Source organism: Rattus norvegicus, chromosome 8, assembly GCF_036323735.1.
Source record: "Rattus norvegicus strain BN/NHsdMcwi chromosome 8, GRCr8, whole genome shotgun sequence".
Lineage (NCBI taxonomy): Eukaryota > Metazoa > Chordata > Mammalia > Rodentia > Muridae > Rattus > Rattus norvegicus.
The window spans coordinates 20,972,500-20,991,090 of NC_086026.1; the positions used below are offsets into that span (position 1 = coordinate 20,972,500).

The following is an 18,591-nucleotide window of genomic DNA, read 5'->3' on the forward strand; positions in this document are numbered from 1 at the left end:
GTGCTCAGTGATTTCAGCTGAGATGAAAGTCAGTGACCTTTGGGCCATTGCGGTCTAGCCTCCAGCACTCTGTGTTTCATGCTTCTTATCAAGCAAGGGCCCACAGATAGGTGCCCAAAAGACACTAAACAAGATTTTACTACATGGGCATCAGAACATCATTTAAAAACTTACGAGGTAAAACACCCCCCAGACCATCTAATTCAGGCCCGAGACCCACTCCGGGTATAGACAGTGCTGGATGGCTCTGCCTATAGCCGCACCAGCTCCCAAATGCCACGTCAAAGAATGCAAGCAGACACTTAAGAAGAGCCAACACCACAGAGCGCCACAGCGCTCCTTTTCCTTTTACTCGAAAACTTGTTTTAATGATCAAATTTGGTAGTTACAAACCTGTATACTGTTGTTCCCTCCCCGGCCCCTGTTTTAGTATTTTGGCTAAAATTTTTTTTGTGTGTCTTTTTATTTCATTTTGTTTTTATCCCATTTCTTTTCTTTTCTTTTCTTTTCTTTTCTTTTTTTAAAGAAAAGAACACAAGGCTGAATACTGCTAACAGCAATATCTGTAGAAATAATGATTTGTATAAGGAACAGACTCAGTGATGTGCTATTCACTTCCCCCTTTGCATACGTTTGCCGTGATGTGTGTGCGAGGTGAGGTGAGTGAGTGTGCGCGTGTCTGAGGAGATGGCAGCTCCCTCTGACTAGGAAAGACATGAACGAGGAGTGCTTAAAAACTGGGCAAAACTCATTCATCTTAAAAAGAAGTCGAAAGAAACACTTTTCTCCCTTTGAAAACAGAGTTAAATGGAAACCGTGGAAGCAAAGGAGAGACACGATACATTTCGAAATGAATCAAAAACATTGTTTTCAAATCTAAAGTCCTCTTCTCTGTGGGTGCACCCCAAAAGTTTGTGGAACAACGATGTGGATGACTAGGAATTCTATTCGACCCTCCAAATTAAAGCATCCGGATAGGCATCAAATACTGTATGTACAAACGCCTGGAAAATTGAAACCACCTATATACAATTTTATAAACATTTTAAACACCAAAAACATACATCTTTTACAAACCAGCCTGTTTATAACAGACAAATGTACAACATGGTCTCTGGTACAGTGCTTTGCAAGAACTCTCCCCATTTCCAAACACATCTGTCACTCCCAAAATGCAGTGGTGTGGGCTCATAAAATTGTTAAATAAGGAGCAGTTCAGGTATTTGTTTACTGAAGGGTGCTACAGGACATACTGAGGGGTCCAACATACTCCAAATGACTGCAGAATTCTCTAGCGCATCCTGAACACTGGAAGAGACTAATTATGGCCTTTGTGTATTGTTACATACTTGTAATTATTGCTTTTCATTATTACATAAGGAAAGAAATACCTTATTCTTTTCCTGTCTTAGCCAGCTGGCTAGATATTCACTGATGCCAAACCCATGCATGGCTACTTTAAACCCCCTGCAACACACGACTGGAAGCTCAAAGAGGTGGGTCTGAATCAGCGATGTGCAGCTGAAGGTTGCAAGACACACACTAACAAGAACACACAGCAGCTCCTCACAGACCACACAGAAAGATGGCACCGATGAAATACCCCTTGGAAGTCCCCTGTCCCACAAAGCACAGGATGTCCAAATCTAACCACGTGACTAGTGTCTAGAGCAGTGAGAAGGCCAGACCACCCACACAACAAGAACATTAGATCATCCTGAATTGTTTCATCTAAAGGTGTTCTCTAGGTCTCTAAGCGTTTATTCTGGTCATCTTTGTCTTTGTGTGTTGGTCCTCGCAGCTCCAGCAAGGCAATATGGCTCTGTGGCTAGGCAGTCAGCAGGAAAAGGCCAATAGGATACGCATTTCCTTTTCTTCTGCATTAGTGCTTTCTAATGGTGACTACCCAGGTAAACCTACCCAGGCCTTCCTGGGACTCCAACCGCTTGAACCTTTTGATTATGGCCTTGACCTACATGTATTGCATTTTATGAGTGAGCAGGATAGGGGTACACAGAAAGCAAGCATGCCATGAGGCTCATCAGCAAAATACTCACAGAGGAAGGGAATGAATGCAGCATGCTGTCTGTCCTTAACAGTCCGATAGATAGCCCCTGCTTAGAGGGTGACGAGGGTCGACAGCTTCCCTCGGCCTGACCGGCACATGTGCCATGCTTCTTCCAATAGATACAGATACAAAGACACTCACTAATTGGCTAATTTTCCATCGTCGTGGACAGGACAAGACCAGACGGTAGGCAGAGCTCATGAGAAGCGAACAACATTACAACCATCAAACATACCAGGTGGGGGGAGGTGTGTCACACACCACCAGTTTCACCACCATTGACGACTGTAGCTCAAAGACAGTTCTGTGCTTGCTCCACCCCCACCCTAGAAACATTCATTTGGCAAAAGCAGCATTTTGATGAATGTCCAAATCTCTGGACCCATCGGAGCCCGCAGAGAAGTGGTCTCTATTTGTTTTGTTTTCTTGCATATTTCAGTGAAGGAAAGTGGGAAGGGAGAGAGGTTCAGCGGAAGGAAGCAGCTGCCGGGTCATGGCAGCTTAGCGGTGTGCAATGTTCCTGGTGAGGAACAGTGCCTAGGAGGATGGGTGATAGGTTTTGTCAATGAATTAGATTCTGTGTGAGCCTGGGCAAGTCTCGTCCTCTCTCTGGGCATACTTCCTCTCTTATGAACGGGACCTAGACTAGAAAACCTTTTAAGGACGCAGTTCTTTAGACTTGTGGCCACTTCTAGTTTCTTGTAGAATTCACTGCGCTCCATTTTCTAATGTGTAAGAAAATCTAATTTTTTTTTAAGAGGATCGATTTCATACATTTACAGATAAGTAATCCGATAGACCCAGTGTTCATCTGGGAAGTCTGTAGAGCTATTCTGCTGAAATTTATTTAGCGGGAAGGTGTCCTAAAGAAGTAAGTATTTTATGTAGGTCAGAGGAGAGATTGGGCAGAGAATTCTTCGGCGCCTGCACCTCTGCCCGCAGCTAGCTCTATTTATGCCTTCATTATAGGGTCAGCCAGGCGTTCTCTCTGGAAGAGATGCTGGCTAAGCACTGGTGACTCATTGGCATGAATCTCATCTCATATTTCCTGGGGGCAAGAAATGAATTGTTGGTTTTACCTTGATGGTTTTATGCTGCTGTGTTATTAAAAGCACAGCAGTGATTCAACTCTGGACCATTAGTTTGTCATTTTCTTTGTGATTCTTGCAAATGTGCTTCTTACGTAAGAAAAACACAAAGACTTGACTCTTGAAAGCGGCTTAGTGAAATTAATTGATTTCAAAACCACAGTGTGGATAATGCGTCCATGGAGAGTCTGACCAAGAGAATGGAAGAGAAACTCAGAGAGACCTGACGAGGGTATCTACTAACTCAGGAAGAGAGGGATGAAAAGGAATTGTTTTAATGACAGATGTTCGGAAACACTGACTCCTACAAAGAAGTAAGAGGATTAGAGACAGTCGAGGAGGTGATTGGCAGATCTCAGACAGCTCTCTTCACACACCAGTGCCGGTGGCAGTAGGAGCCATCCATACTGAGATTTGCTCATGAGGCGAATGTGCAAATATGCATTCATTTCCCATGGTCACCGCAAAGGCAGTGGCCACGGCTGATCAAAGTGAGAGAGGAAAGTCAACTCCACTGCTAACCTTAACTTTTGGAGGTTGGGTCTTTGTGTTTTCAGTGGGATGAGCATTCTGTTATGGGAAGGTGATGGCCGAAGCCCACGGGTTAGATGGGAGGGAAACCCCAGCGTGTAATCAAACGTTACACAGTTTCAAATAGTAGTTCTGGAAAATTATAAAACACTGTCTTTAAAAAAATCACAGTACTTGCTTTAAGTTAATATAAATGGCAGTACTAAAATAAGGTTAACTGAATCGGAGTAAGATATGGCATTTGGTGTTTCTGTAACACTAAAGATCAGAGAAATCGAAGGTGAGCGGTCTTTGCTCACCCCAGGATTTCCAACACTGAGTCCTAAACCCTTTGGGGCAGCTTTCCTCAAGAGCAGCTGTAGTGAGTGCACTCAGAGTGATACCTAGGTCCTCCTCACACGCACGCATGCGTACACACATATACACGTACACGAATATACACACTCACACATACACACACTCACACACACACACACACAACTTAATGTACACATAGTCATTACCTACTTTCTTCTTAAAAACCTAAGAGTATTTATAATGATATCATTACCAGCTTAGAATAACACAACTTTCACTTGTGGTGTGGAGAATTGTGATTACCTAGGCTGAAAACTGACTGCATCCCGTCCCCTCTCCTCTGAATTGTGACTTTCAAATACATCTCATCCTAGAGAGCAATACTACTAACAAGGCCCAGTTTTGGCAGCAATGTTAGAACCATAGGTATGGCCAGGAATATTCGACAGAAAACACAAAAACAACAAACTCATCCGGGATTTTCTAACGTTTGGACAGTAACCTCCCACAACCCACCCCCTAGGCAGCCTCTTATTGCTTTCTTGGTAACTTTCTCAGAGATCACAAAACCCAACATTATTATACTGGATGCTTAACACAAACAAGAAAAAAAAATCTGAGCACACTGAGCATGTTACTCAAACCTAATTTTATAGCTGAAAATTAGGCAGCTCTTTCAAACAACAGTGTTGGCTTCTAAGGCTTCCGCCCACACTCGTGCTTAGCTCTCACTTCTCCTTCATCTACAACACTAACTTTTCTGACAGACATATCTACTATTCTCACTTCCTTGGCCCCAAAAAACATGCAATGATGCCCCTCTGATGGTGGCAGGCTAAATACTGTAAGGATCTCTGGTTCCGTACTTTCCGGGTCACAATAATACACAATGCCATTCAGGATCTCCCATTTAACTTAGTAAACTCATTTCTTCTCCTTTGCATTCCAAGCCACCAACACCCACAACAAAGTCTGTCAGCTCCCCTGTCCCCCTGAAACAGTTCTGAGCCTCTCCGTGTCACTCTGAGAGTCCAGCTTGCTTGTGACAGTAAGACTTGCGAAGGCGTTCCTCATAGAAAATCCACATTTCCACAGACTTCTCTCCATCCAACACAAGTACAGCTTCTTTTCTTCCATGCTGTAATAGTCTGGGCACAGCACCTACGGGTGTCCTCTACACCTGGGTCTGGTGCTGCGTTTCCACAAAGGGAATGTGAAGGTTGGTGAGGCTGAGCTCGCCCGCGCTCTCGTAGTCACTCATGGCTACCTCAGAATCATCAAAGCCACAGCGGGCTGACATATCTGAGGATGAGGTGCCTCTGGAATTGTGCAAGGACAGAGACACACTGTCTGTGGGGGCCATGACCTCTGTGCCCTGGTTCATGCTTACTGCAAAAGTACTAAAATCACAGCTGGAGGGTGGGCCCCCCAAATCTGTTTCACCAGGGAGTGGGTGAGGAGGAAGGTACTGGCTGGGGTGAAACCGGGGCCTTCTCCTGCAGTCTGGGCTCATGGTGCCAGTGAGTGAGGTGGGCTGGGAGGGAGGCAGGGCCTCATACTGTTCAGGGAAGTCCTCTGGCAGTGGTGGGGGTAGCTGATCCTGACTCAGGAACTCTTCTTCATGAGGTGGCGGGTATTCACTATCGATGTCATATCCGCCTAGGTAGTAGTCACTCTCCAGCTCTCTTGTGCTACCCTGGTGTACTGCCCCTCCATCTTGGCTCTCATAGTTGGGCATTTCTTCAATATCAGACAGCCGTGCCCCAGGCATCCAGTCAGAGGTGTCCCAGTGATAGGCTGTAAGGGGGGAAATCCAGATGATTAATTTCCTCTTCACTAGGAGGGGCGAAGATGAACGAAGAGCAGGGGCGAGCCTGTCATGCATTTCTAAAGACCAGGAGACCCTAAAAGCCAAGGTCATACGCTAGCTCTCTATAAAGGCCCATTAGGGCCAGTCATGCTCTGGCCTGGAGAGAGAGAGAGCACAGAGAAAAGGTGCCTGGCTGGTGCGGACTCACTGTTCACTAGGCCCAGAGATGTGGCCACCCAAGGCATGCTGATGGACACAGACTTCAAATCTTCAATATCCATCCCTATCCCTCTCCCATCCACATGCTGTGCACAAGGCCGGGCTGGCAGAGATGCACGGGTGCACTGTGAACTGCAAAAAGCAAGGAGCTTCACAGGTAACTGGGAGAATTCCATTCACAGGGGCCGGGGCCGGGAACGAATGCACGTTGAGCTGAGCATACAAGACACCTGGAACATGCAAAACTCAGACCGCGAGACTGAGAGGGGCTGGAGCGAGGGGCATGGTAAGAGCAGCAGAACAGTGGGAAACACAGACATGAACTGTTACTCTGGGTAGTGGCACAGTCACCTCTGTTGTAATTCTGTCCTTGGTCCATAACAGACACTGTTCAAACACAAAAAGACACGTGAATCTGGCCATTCGGGTCATGGAAAGAGATAAACAGTTATTGAAGAAGCTTTACAGCTACTTTAAAACTACTCCCAGAAAACCTAGGCCTAACCCTGAGTTTAGATTTTTTTTTTTAAAAATCTCTTTGTACTGCTACTTAGGAAATTAATACACAAATTCCATCTGTATTTTGCTATAATTTTACTAAAGCACTAGCAAAATTACCCGATTTTAAATTAAACCTCATAACATTGCTATTTCTGATGATTTTATAAGTTTCCACAGCTCATTGCAGGTATTCAACAAATACTAGAATGAATGCTATATTAACTGATTAACTTGGATTGCAAATGAATATTCTTTACTTTGAAGAGTTTTGATAAGGGAACATAGATATTTAAATAAAATCAAACTAGATTTTCTTTCACAATTGTTAAGTTTATTGCAACCCACAGAGATAAATCTGGAATTTTACTTGATTTTTTTCCTCTGGTGCTGAAGACCAAATTTAGAGTCTTGGGCTAGGCAGACAAGACATCTATCATAGAGCTAAATCTACAACCCTGTTATCATCTTATTTAAAATCACCATTATATTGCACTTTCAGCCCCAGGTAAAGTACCACAGAAGCAAATTTTCTAGACAGACACAGACATGCTCTGAAAGGAAGAAACTAACAAAGGAACAGAAATAAAAAACAAACCGTAAATACCTTCATTCTCTATAGAGTCAACTACATTGTTGACAAGTTGAATGACAGTCACTATGGACGCTTTTGGCAGGAAAAGAAGACAGGAGGGAAAGGGAGGACAGGTCCTGGTTAGTTACATATTTCAAACACAGGTTAACGAGTAATAACAACAATAACAAAGATGTTACACACAAACCCCCATAGCCTTTCCAAAGTCTGTTCCTCAGGGCAGGTGACAAGAGGATGCTTATATATTGATATCTGGGATTGCTGGAACAGAAGGAAAACCCTAGAGCAATGGGAGGCAGTGCTCCTAAAAGGCATGGTGGCCAAAGATCTCTGAGTCATTTCTTTACAACCTATCACCTGTTACCAGGAAGATAGTGGCTGACGGAGACCCTCAGAGGAAGATTTCACTGTTCCCGGGGAGATTTCTTGTTGCTTGGCAATGTGCCTGAATTCAATGTCAATGGTGTAGAAACCTTTGAAGTGATATGAGTCTAATGGCTTCACACATGTCATGGATGGTCCGGATCAGCCGGAAGCCTGTCTCCTGCTGTGAGGCTTGGGGTATGTGAAGGGGATCTCTGGTCTATTGAGTTTTCTTAGATATTCATGACTTCAGATGGAAGGGTCTAGTGCTGTCTGCCTAGACGCTGATAACAAAAGGGTAAGTGTGTGAATTATAGACCCTTTGACAGCCTCGGCCGGAACATTATGACTGGAGCTCATGCCTGGTTTTTGAAACTATAAGTTCTCGATGTTTAACATAATATGCAAACTTGCTGTGGCTTTTCTTCTTGCTGGACGTGAAGGAAAAAGAGGATGCATCAAAGCCAACACACCCGGGGCAGAGGCTTGTGTGCTTGGTTTGAAAATTGTCAAAAGAAATACAGTTACATGGTTTGTTATTCAGTAGATATGTATGCTAGTGTGTGTGTGTGTGTGTGTGTGTGTGTGTGTGTGTGTGTGTTTGCATGCTCATGGGCCTGCGTGACCACATGTGGAGATCAAAGCAGGAAGCCTAAGTGTTTTTCCCTTTCCCTTGTAAGCATATTACCTTGAGACAGGGTCTATCAGTGAAGAGGAAGCATGTTGGCTTGGCTGGCTGGCTGTCTCTTACCCACAATGCTCACATTGAAATGCACCACATGCATGAGATTTTATGTAGGGGCTGGGGATTCTAACTTGGATTCTTGTGTACAGAACAAGTGTGCTCTTACTAAGGAAGCCATCTTCCTAGCCCCTGCATTGAAACTTCTTTAGGGGTGGCTAGTGTTGGGTGAACATGTGGGAGAGACCTGGGTTGTGTACAATAGAGCAAACTATTGTCACTTTCCCTGTGTGTGCACAGAGACTTGGCTATGGTACCTTTATGCTGCTTTCCTATGTTCAAACCATTGAGCTCAGGACGTGGCACTCTGTGGGTTAGCAAGGGTCCATGTGTTGAAAGTCACATTATCAAGTGTTACTGTTTTTCCTTGTCGATTGCTGGTAAATGGGAGGGGCAGCCTTAGGTGTTGACTCGGGTGGGGCTGCTGGCCCCTGGATGAGCATTTGAAGTGACTGTTGCTTTAGCACCACTTGACGAATGTTTGCTACACTGACTTGAGTCTCCCGTTCCGGCTCGTCCTCCACAGCTGTTCTCCTAGTCAGGAACACCAGCCCTTTCTCTGCCAGCACAGGTTCACGGGAGCTGGAGGCGCCAGACTCGGAGTTCTGAACGCCTTCTGTGAGCTGCAAGGACTTGGGTGCAGCATTCTGGCAGATGGGCATTTTTCTGAGGAGCTGGGTCATGATTTTCATCAGTTCTCCAAAATCCCATGACCCCAAATGATGAGACAGGAAATTCAATGGAACGAAGACATCGCTGTCTCTACAGAGAAGCCGCTCTGTCTCCAAACTAATGTCTGGCAATGTGGTGGCTGAAGGTGAGAATGTGGTAGAACTGGGAGGTGAGAGGCCCCAAGGAGCACAGAAAAGGGACACAGTATCCTATTGGCTGTCAACTGTCAATGGGGAGGAAGCAATTCTGTCATCATCTATGTCAGAGAGAACTCATGCCTAGGGCTGTTATCCACCCACACCCCCATGTAGATCCCGCTCTGACCAGTGCCTTATTAGGCCTCTGCCAAGGACTCCCAACACCGGGTAAAAATCAGTCAAAGGCCAAGGAGCAGGACAAGAAACTGCACAGTGTTGTCCCCTTCTCACTTGCTGTCCCCAGCACCCAGCAGGAAAGCGCTTACCGTTGTCATCGCCAGAATCCGACTGGAAGGAGTTGAGGGACTGAACTTCTGAGTTGCTGCCTTTATTACTGTTTGCGAAGCAGGTCACTTCTCCTGTGTCTTCAGCCCCTTTGTCTTCACGAACAGCAAGAGAGAGCAGAAACAACACTCAGCCTATGCAGGCTTTCAGCCTCTCTCTCTCTCTCTCTCTCTCTCTCTCTCTCTCTCTCTCTCTCTCTCTCTCTCTCAGAAGAATTTTTGATTTGCTTCAAGAAAATACGTTAGCTCCACAATGGGAAATTGATTGTACCATAGGGGGCAAAGGTCTGTCAATCAAGTGATTTACATTATGGATTCGAAACCCTTAACCCATAGTAAATGAGCTTCTGAATAGCTGTCAGCTGAAGGTAACTGTTCCTGCCTCCACATGCAGACTGTGGGGAGAGTGAAGGGACGCTGGAGGAGCTGAGCTGCTCTTCATTCAGACTTAATTTATGTCATTTACATGAACCGATGTGGTGTCAACACCAGGTTAAATGAGATTACTCTAAAAACAGGGGCATAAATATTTTATAGGCAAGAAAGCCGTTCTAGTTCTTCCGGCTTCCATCTCGGGGGATCAGTGGGATTTTCAGCTCTGCCTTCTAGAGGGCAGTGGTGTTTCATTCTGGGGCTGCCAGTGTTCCCTGCTCTGTCTGGTGAGAGGGGAGACAAATGTGAGTTTTCTGTGTCAGTTGGTGGATTTCTCTCTCTGCTATAGGAAAATAGGCAGCCCCCCCCCAACACACACACACACACACACACACACACACACACACACACACACACAGATCCCTTTCCAATTTAGTAGACGTAGGAAGCAATAAAAGGCTCCATTTCTTGAGGTGGTTAAGTCCAAAATGCATTGGTTGCCCAGAGATTGTCTCACCAGCTCTAACTCTGTCTTGTTTAGCAAAGAGGCAAATGTATTCTATAAAATCCAATGATACTTCAGGGGAAGATTTGAGTTTGGGCCTGAGATGGATTCTGGAAATAAAGCTGTCACATAACTAGGTGGGGATAGAAAATGTTCTCCAAGACATACTTGAGAGCATCCCGGAATGTGAGTGTACAAAGAGACACGGACCTGTGATTAAGGGGATAGTTACTTTGTTTTGCAGCCACAGGAATTGTCATTCCTCCTATAAAGAGTAATATCAGGAGGAAACATGAGGACTCCCCATCTGCTTTCAGATAATGAAGTCAGAGCTTTGGATAAACAACTGATAGAAATGCAGAGAGATACCAGGGAGAAATTCATCTCCCAGCAGCAATGCCACAAAACACCACACTGTACTTTCACAAAGGGCAGGGTGTCCATAGCTGACCCTTGAACACCTAGGAATATGCGGTCAGCTAGCCCTGGTGGCTTTGCTTTGCCTTTATTCAAAACTCCATTCCTTTCCTAAGTTGAGAAAGAGTTGTTTGGCTGGGTGTTATTACACACACCTTTAATTCTAGGACGAAGGGGGCAGAGGCTGGTAGATGTCTGTTAGTCCTAGGCCCTACTCTGCATAGTAAGTTCTTAAAGAGGAAGATCCACTAAACAAAGAAGCAACAATCAAAAAGGAGCCTCTGCACAGCACAGTTACCATTCTCAATTCCTGTTAAGACCCCAGGACATGATGTTCCCAGGGCACTAGAATGGGAAGGCTCACCTCGGGTCTCCCCTCCCATGGAGCAGTGCTGATAATTTCCTCTGCCTCCTCTCTGCTGGACCTCTAGAGCAGTCCTGCAAAGAGCTACAGACTTCAAACCTGGTGCTCAAGTCCTGCCCTCAGCTTCTCCGGAGCGGATAATGCTCCCCATGATGTGCCGCCATTTAGCTGTGATGGTCCGAGCAGGCACACAGTTGAGCAGTGGTAGCTCCATCTACCTCAGCACTCTAGTCCAATCGAGGTGTTTACCCCTCACATCTACAGCTAATCTATAGCTGTGTGTGTGTGTGTGTGTGTGTGTGTGTGTAAGAGTATGCATATGTGTATGTATATGTATATACATACATATGTGTATATACATGCATACATACATATATATGTACATATAAAATTCTTTTTCTTTTCCTTAGTCTGTTCCTGGTACTTCATACTATGAATCTTATACACACGCTTGGCTTCTATAATAAAAGCCACCTCTCTTCCCCTCCTTTTTTTTCTGTTCTGCTCTCTGCTCCCAAACAAGCATCTCCTGGCTTCTTTCAGAGGTCTAGTCGGCCTACTCTCTCTTGCCCTTCAGTGAACCGAGCCTCCTACAATATGCAATATGCAATGTGTGCATTATGCAGATGATGGCCAATTGTCACCTCTTTGAAGTCTCAATGCCCCTCACCCCCATCCCAGGAACTCAGGCACACATCCTCAATGCTGAGCTGGCTGCTTCCTGATACTAGGAGACCCTCTCCAATCATTTCCTGCTGAAATTGACTCTTGCTCAAGGACTCCTTAGTAAGATTCCCCTTGTCCAGAAGCACCAGTTACTGTGTTGTCTGCACATGCTCTGCAGGAACATTTAGAACCTACCCCTCCCTTCTCCCCAGCACATACAGCATAGCACAAGTCTCCTGCTGCAGAGGACTTCTTAAACTGTGAGGACGTGTAAATGACTGTGTGGCCTGCTGATAAGACAGACAACAGAGCTCGCTTTAGTCTCATTCTGTTGCCACACTGTGGATCCTAAGTCCTACTTTCTGCCTGCTGCTCAACAACCAATCCAGTCATACTCAACTCTTTCCCCATTCCAGGGCTCCCACCGCCAGGGCTTTCCTCAGAGGTTGTTATCTTGCAGCAGGAGGTCAGAGAAGAGCACCTGGTTCCACGTGCCTGTGTTCTTCCCTCTCTTGTGTCATGAGACTGTCTTTCCTTTCCCCCTCCTCAGAAGTTAGCATTGGGTGGAGTTGTTGAGACCCAGGGGCTTCCTAGGACACCTGTCTATCCTTGCGTCTTACTCACTTTCAGATCCTGTGTCCCAGCCATTCTTCCGGATGGAGTCGCAGTCTGAGCGGCAGGGTGACACAGCTGGGAGGTTGGGAGCCACGCTGCACACCACCACACCTCGCCTTGCTGTGAGGATGCGTGGCGATTCCGGGTGAAATGTGCTCAGCTCCTGTGGTTCCCCACCCAGCGCGTCCAGGCCTTTGTCCAGGTTGCTCCTTGAGTCGCTCTGGAAGCAGGGTGTGTAGGCCATGGGGCGCACCGGCACCTGCGGGGGCCCCACCTCCTGGTACACGTTGCGCCCATCTCCTGCACGCAGGCTGCGGAAGGGGATGCCATTGCTCTTATGCAGCAACGCAGCTGTGGCCGGGTCCTGCACTAATGTGATGTTGTTGCGAGAGTAGTTCTTTCGAAAGACCTTCTTGCGAAAGACGATGAAGAGCACAATCAGGGTGAAGATGACAAAGAGGACCACAGCGATGCCTATCAGCTCCTCCTTTCCCACGTATGAGTGGCCAGCTTGGATGTTGGGCACAACCACAGGGCGCAAGCCACAGTACTGGCCTACATAGCCTGGCGTGCAGTTGCAGAAGAAGGAGCCGAACAGGTTGACACAGGAACCCCCGTTCTCACACTCTTCTCGCTCACACTCGTCAACGTCATCCTCGCACCTTCAGTGACAAAGCACAACAAAGGCCTTCTAACATCAGGACCACTGTAGCAGAGCTGAGACAAAAGCTTTAGAGCAGAAGAAGCCCCTACAAAGTACAGTACCTTGTGTGTGTGTGTGTGTGTGTGTGTGTGTTCATATGTGTGTTTGCATGTGTGTATGCACACAGGTGCACATACCCAAGGGTGAAAATCCAGCCATTTCTGTGTCCACTGAGCCCTTGCCCATTACTTTGCCTTCTCAGGTCCTTGTGAGATTTAGGAAGGGAAGAGCTGGTGGGAGAGGGGTATAAAGAGGAGAATGTTTGGTGTGGAAAAGACACCCTCTCCAAATCCCCTGAGTCAGGTGCACCTTAGAATTTAAAACTGTGCAAGTCTAGAAAGAGCATATAGTATGCATTTCTCACATCGTGTAAAAACACTAGCGCCCCTTCCCTAACAGTGCAACATAGGATCTCATAATCAAACCCACCAGCGTTTCTACAGGGAAACCTGGGTGGTTGCACCAAGTGAGAGAGATGGACTAGGATAAGCATTGGTGCATGTCTAGACAGTTTTTATCCCTACAGCACTATAGCTACACAGTAGGCTTTTACACCTATTTTAAGCGTGTGTGTGTGTGTGTGTGTGTGTGTGTGTGTGTGTGTGCATCTGTGGACCATGCATATGCAGGTGCTTGCACAGACTAGAAGAAGGCATTTGATCCTTTGGAGCTGGAATTACAGGTGGTTGTGAACAACTCAGTATGGGTGCTGGGAACCGAATTTAGGTCCTCTGGAAGGGCAGCAAGCACTCTAAATCATTGGTCTATCTATTGGGCCCCAGTAACTTTTAAGTCTGATTCCTTCTTACTTTAACACTCAAAGCACAGAGTTAAAACTTCTCTCCTTCTTCATGCTTCTCTACTTAAGTAATTGCCCTGATATGTTCATCAAAAGAGTCTGATTCACCCATAGTGTTGGTGATCCACCTTCTAAAATGTAGTCCCAATATCCCTAATTTGAACAGATTGGGGCTAGGTCAATCAGAAATTAGTTAGAATCACAGAGTATTTAAAAATAAATGCAGCTTCATTACTTTAAATTACATCCAGCGATTCAACCTCAGCTAAGTATTTTTTGGTGGAGTCCTCTGAGATTTGCTCTAATGAACATGCCAAACTGATCTGTAATTAGACTATCACTTGCTGAGAGCACACATATGTACTTCTGAACTGATCAAGGGTGCCTGGAAGTGGCCTTTTACTCAGAATTTAAAGCATTCCATTCCTGTCTGGCTAACACTTTAATTTCACTCATTTGCTGGAGGAAAGGGGTTTTCAAAGGAGAGGTAAGGATTAATTTCTCAGAATAGTCATTAAACACCAGGTAGTGGAGTCCAGTCGGCAGGTTCTGGGAAGCAAGTTTTATGTGTGTCTCAGAATTATACTGGAAGACGTAGGTGGTGCTAAGCACATTTAACAAAAGAAGTGTCTTCAACATTGTAAATGCATGAGGATTGAATAAGCTTGAGAGCACAAAAGGATAAAGTAAAACATACAAATTAGATACAGCCCTATGGTCCTTACTAACACTGAAGGAATTTAAACAGTGTCGCTACTGCTGTTTGTGTGTGTGTGTGCTCACATGCGTGTGCATGCACACAAGTGTGTATGTGATGCATTTCCTCATCAGTGTGTTTGTGTCTATGTGCCTATGGAGACAAGAGATTGATCTCGGATGTCTTTCTCCATCACTTCCCATCTTTATTTGTGTGAGGGACCCCATCTTTCATTGAACCCAAAGCACGCAGTTTGGATAGGCTGACTGGTTAATGGATAGGCTGACTGGTTAATGGATAGGCTGACTGGTTAATGGATAGGCTGACTGGTTAATGGATAGGCTGACTGGTTAATGGATAGGCTGACTGGTTAATGGATAGGCTGACTGGTTAAGGAATCCCAGGAAATCCCAGTCTTAGGATTACAAGTTCATGCTCCCCTACTTATCAACAAGGGTGTAGGGCATCTGACCTCAGGGCTTGGCGTTTGCACTTCAGTCACTTTACCTTCAGCCAGCCCAGCGAACACCATGCAGGGAAGACAGCAGTGTATCCATTTATCCTAAGGAACTACATGCTGGGTCGTTTCCTTAGGATAAGGAGCGAGTAGAGAGAGGTCCTTGAGCAGTCTCACTTACGTGACACCTGTGAGGCCGGCTTTACAGCTGCAGATGAAGGTGTTTCCTATGGGGTCACAGGATCCTCCATTCCGGCAAGGGTTAGGGAAGCAGGCTGTGATCTCTGATTCACAGTTTGTCCCCGTGAACTGCGAGAGACAGGAACACTGATAGCCTGGGGAAAACAGAGGGCCTCATGAGCTGGGGATGCCTCAGGGATTCGCATCTTTGGACTCAGCTGTGACAGGTCCTCTGCATTCCTTATCTTAAGCAAGGCCTGAATTCCAAAGTTGATCAGTACACTGGCTACGTGGAATTCATTTGCCGTAAAAAAAAAAAATAACAAGGTGCAGTTTGTATCCCATGTTAGCCCACAATAATTTCACCTAATTATCCATTCTTTAAAGGACTCTCTGATCTTGTCAGAGACCCTACGAGCAGAGACCAGGATGGTGAAGGAGGTGGCAGTGCTCTGTCTATCAGGCTTCTGCAAATGTGACAGCTCCAGATGGGAGAAGCCATCGGTGCCACGTTCCCTCCTGCCCTGAACTCCAAGTGAGGCCTAGTCAACTCGACTGGAACTCAACGCCTAACTCTTCATAGCCCCTTTGCAGAGCTGTGTCCTTGCATCCCTCTCATGTTCTATTCATGAACCTGCCGTACAAAACTAGGCACTGATGACAGCACCACAAACAACATTAACTATCAAGCGAATGAAGACTCAGAGTCTTACACGTGCCTCGGGGTGGAAAGGCTACATTTCCATGACCATGAAGTTGTTGTCCTTAAGAGTTAGACACACACTTAGTAAAGAGGGATGCCCCAAGAGTTTTGCATTGTCCATCACAGTATTTATATCACCTTAGGAATAGCCTGGACACACTTCAGTATTTTAGCATTTTCTGCTATAGAATGCTGATATTTTGCTATTGTTTCTAACATAATCATTTTCTTCTGGATTTCTGTTATGTCTTTTATTTCAAGACATCAGTCACATCACACATTGGCAGTCTTCTGTGGCCCTTCCTCCCAATACATTACAAACCTTTAGTGTTAATTAAACAAACAGTATTTGTATTATTGTAATTAACTACCATATGCTATTTATAGCTAAGCTACCTGGTGAATTGTGACTTTTATTTTCACACATATCTTTTTCTTTAAAAATGGTCAAAGATGAACCTGTGCTTTGGATTCCTCTTTTTTCTGACTACTTATTTAAATTTACCCCCGACGTTTTGCCAGCTGGGTCTCCCTGTGCTGAGCTGCACATGGTGGCTCACTCTCACTTGCTAAGGAAGTCTTTGCTGACACCTCTGGGGGCTCCACCTAGAACAGCTGATCGTCTACCTAGCATTCCTGCATACCGGTGCTAAAGATCAGTTTCTGGATTCATCTGACTTAATCTCTCTTTCATTCGGAGATTTTATAATTGCTTCCCATGGGATGGGGTTGAAGGAGGCAAAGTTTATGGAATTTTGTATAGTTAAATCCTAAGACCTCATTGGAAGTTAGATTACACTAGGAAATTGAAGCAATCTTCTACATGTTGTTCTTGGGAATGCCAAAGTCTCTGAAGCTTGCAAGACACCAGATTACTTTTCTCTCCAATATTTTGGAAGGTCAGATTATCGGAATTTCATGCTGTTTAGCTAAGCTGTGATTTAGCATGGGCTTGTTGTAGCCAGTGCTGGATCCTCAGTAGGCTCTTGTAATCTTGAAACTCACATCCTTTAATTTTGGTAAATTGGTCATGTTCTTGCATCCGCTTACTGGTGACACCCTTTGCTCTCTCTTCTGTCTTCTTGGAAATTAACAGCTTCCTGGGACTCTTTATCTTGCCTGTGCCCTTAAATTCTTACTTCTTGTTTATTTCTGTGGACAGTTTCTCATTTTGGATTGCTTTCGAGACTGGCTGACAAGTGTCTTATCCCCATTTTCTTTTGGCAATTGTGTAACTCTAGCCCCAGATTTTCATGCTGTGGTCATAACCTCTTCTCTTGCCTCCCTAGGGTAATAATAATTCACGATGTTTTTCTAGCCATGTAGTTTCTCCTGATTTTTTTGATCTTCTCAACAGGCTACTTTGTGTTTCAGGACAGCTAGACTACTGTGCCCTGCCATTTAACACTGGTCTAATAGTTTTGATATTTGTGGATGTATCAACATTTGCAGTCAGTCAGTCACTATTGTCCATAATGCGTGAAGGTCCAAGAAGAATCTTTGTCTCAAATCAACACCCAGAAAAAACTCTGCTCATTTCCAACCAACTGGCATGCTCTACGGACTATCATTTCAATACTGCAAATCCAGCTCTTATGTGGATTTCAAGTCACTAGCCTGCAAATTTTAGACTTGCTAGCCCCAAATCACATTTAGATTATCCCGTAAGATTATCTTATCCCTTTCTGTCTATGTGTGTAAGTATGCATTTGTGTGTGTGTGTGTGTGTGTGTGTGTGTGTGTGTATATATATATATATATATATATATATATATATATATATATGATAGATTTCTTCCCATTGATTCTACTTCTCTGGAGAACTCTAACATTATCTTCCCAATTATGCAACTCCCTCATGAGCTTCTCTAGGGCATCTATGATTGCTTGCTGTAGCTGTCAGCTTGACTGACTTCCTGTCTGTAAAGACAAATAGCTCTCTGATAGGTGGAGGAATGCAAGTGTGAAAGACTTGCTTATCAAAACTAACCTGTTACTACGTGATGTTATCATCTCATCATTCAGCTGCAGGACCTATTAATAATAAGTTTTATATCAACAAGTTACCACAATAAATCCAAGTGTTCTAATGATTTAGTGTTTTAGTAATAACTTCCAGTCATTCAACAGAGGATCACAGTGATGGTCCCTGAACATTCCCCACAGAGCATTAAAGAGTTCATGAAACTGTTATAGGACATGGGACTAGTAAGCAATTAAGTCTGAACCAGGCTTTCCAACTCCCAGAACTTTCTACAATACTGTATGGTTCTAGAAATTATCATTGAATGAGACGAGTGATTTGCCAAGAATAAGAGATAATTTCACATAGTTTCCATGTGGGTGGGCAGCAGAAGTAGGACAGACAGAAACAGACATTACTTCTAGGACCTAAATGATCATTAGACAAACAAAGCCATATATGTTTTTGTTCTTCTTACGAATTCCCTTATGTTGCTATAACACATACACACATGCATAAACAACACTCCAACACACACATAAATATGCACACGCATATACATATATATCTACACACATGCAAACACACACCAATACCTAGACATACCTACATGTGCACATATCAACAATGTACATTCACACACAATTGCACACATGTACACACCTACACATGCACAACTATACCTATGCACACTAATACATTCATCGACATACATATACCTAAGCGCGTACACACACACACACACACACACACACACACACACACACACACACACAATTTCTAAAG

At 44.8% G+C, this 18,591-nt stretch overlaps 1 protein-coding gene across 7 annotated transcripts in view; it reads right to left on the bottom strand.

Annotated features, from left to right (window-relative positions):
• Positions 1 to 340: 340 nt before the first annotated feature.
• The window catches only part of Fat3 (FAT atypical cadherin 3), a 582,840-nt gene continuing 564,589 nt past the window's right edge, over positions 341 to 18,591 (bottom strand). For 3 of the 7 annotated variants that reach the window (XM_039080778.2, NM_001413472.1, XM_039080783.2), the window contains 6 exons: positions 15,141 to 15,294; positions 12,313 to 12,965; positions 9,347 to 9,460; positions 7,119 to 7,178; positions 6,365 to 6,400; positions 341 to 5,781 (listed from right to left, as the gene is read on the bottom strand). In XM_039080778.2, the coding sequence (XP_038936706.1) occupies positions 5,159 to 5,781; positions 6,365 to 6,400; positions 7,119 to 7,178; positions 9,347 to 9,460; positions 12,313 to 12,965; positions 15,141 to 15,294 (1,640 nt within the window). In that variant the 3' untranslated portion in view covers positions 341 to 5,158. 7 annotated transcript variants of the gene reach the window in all.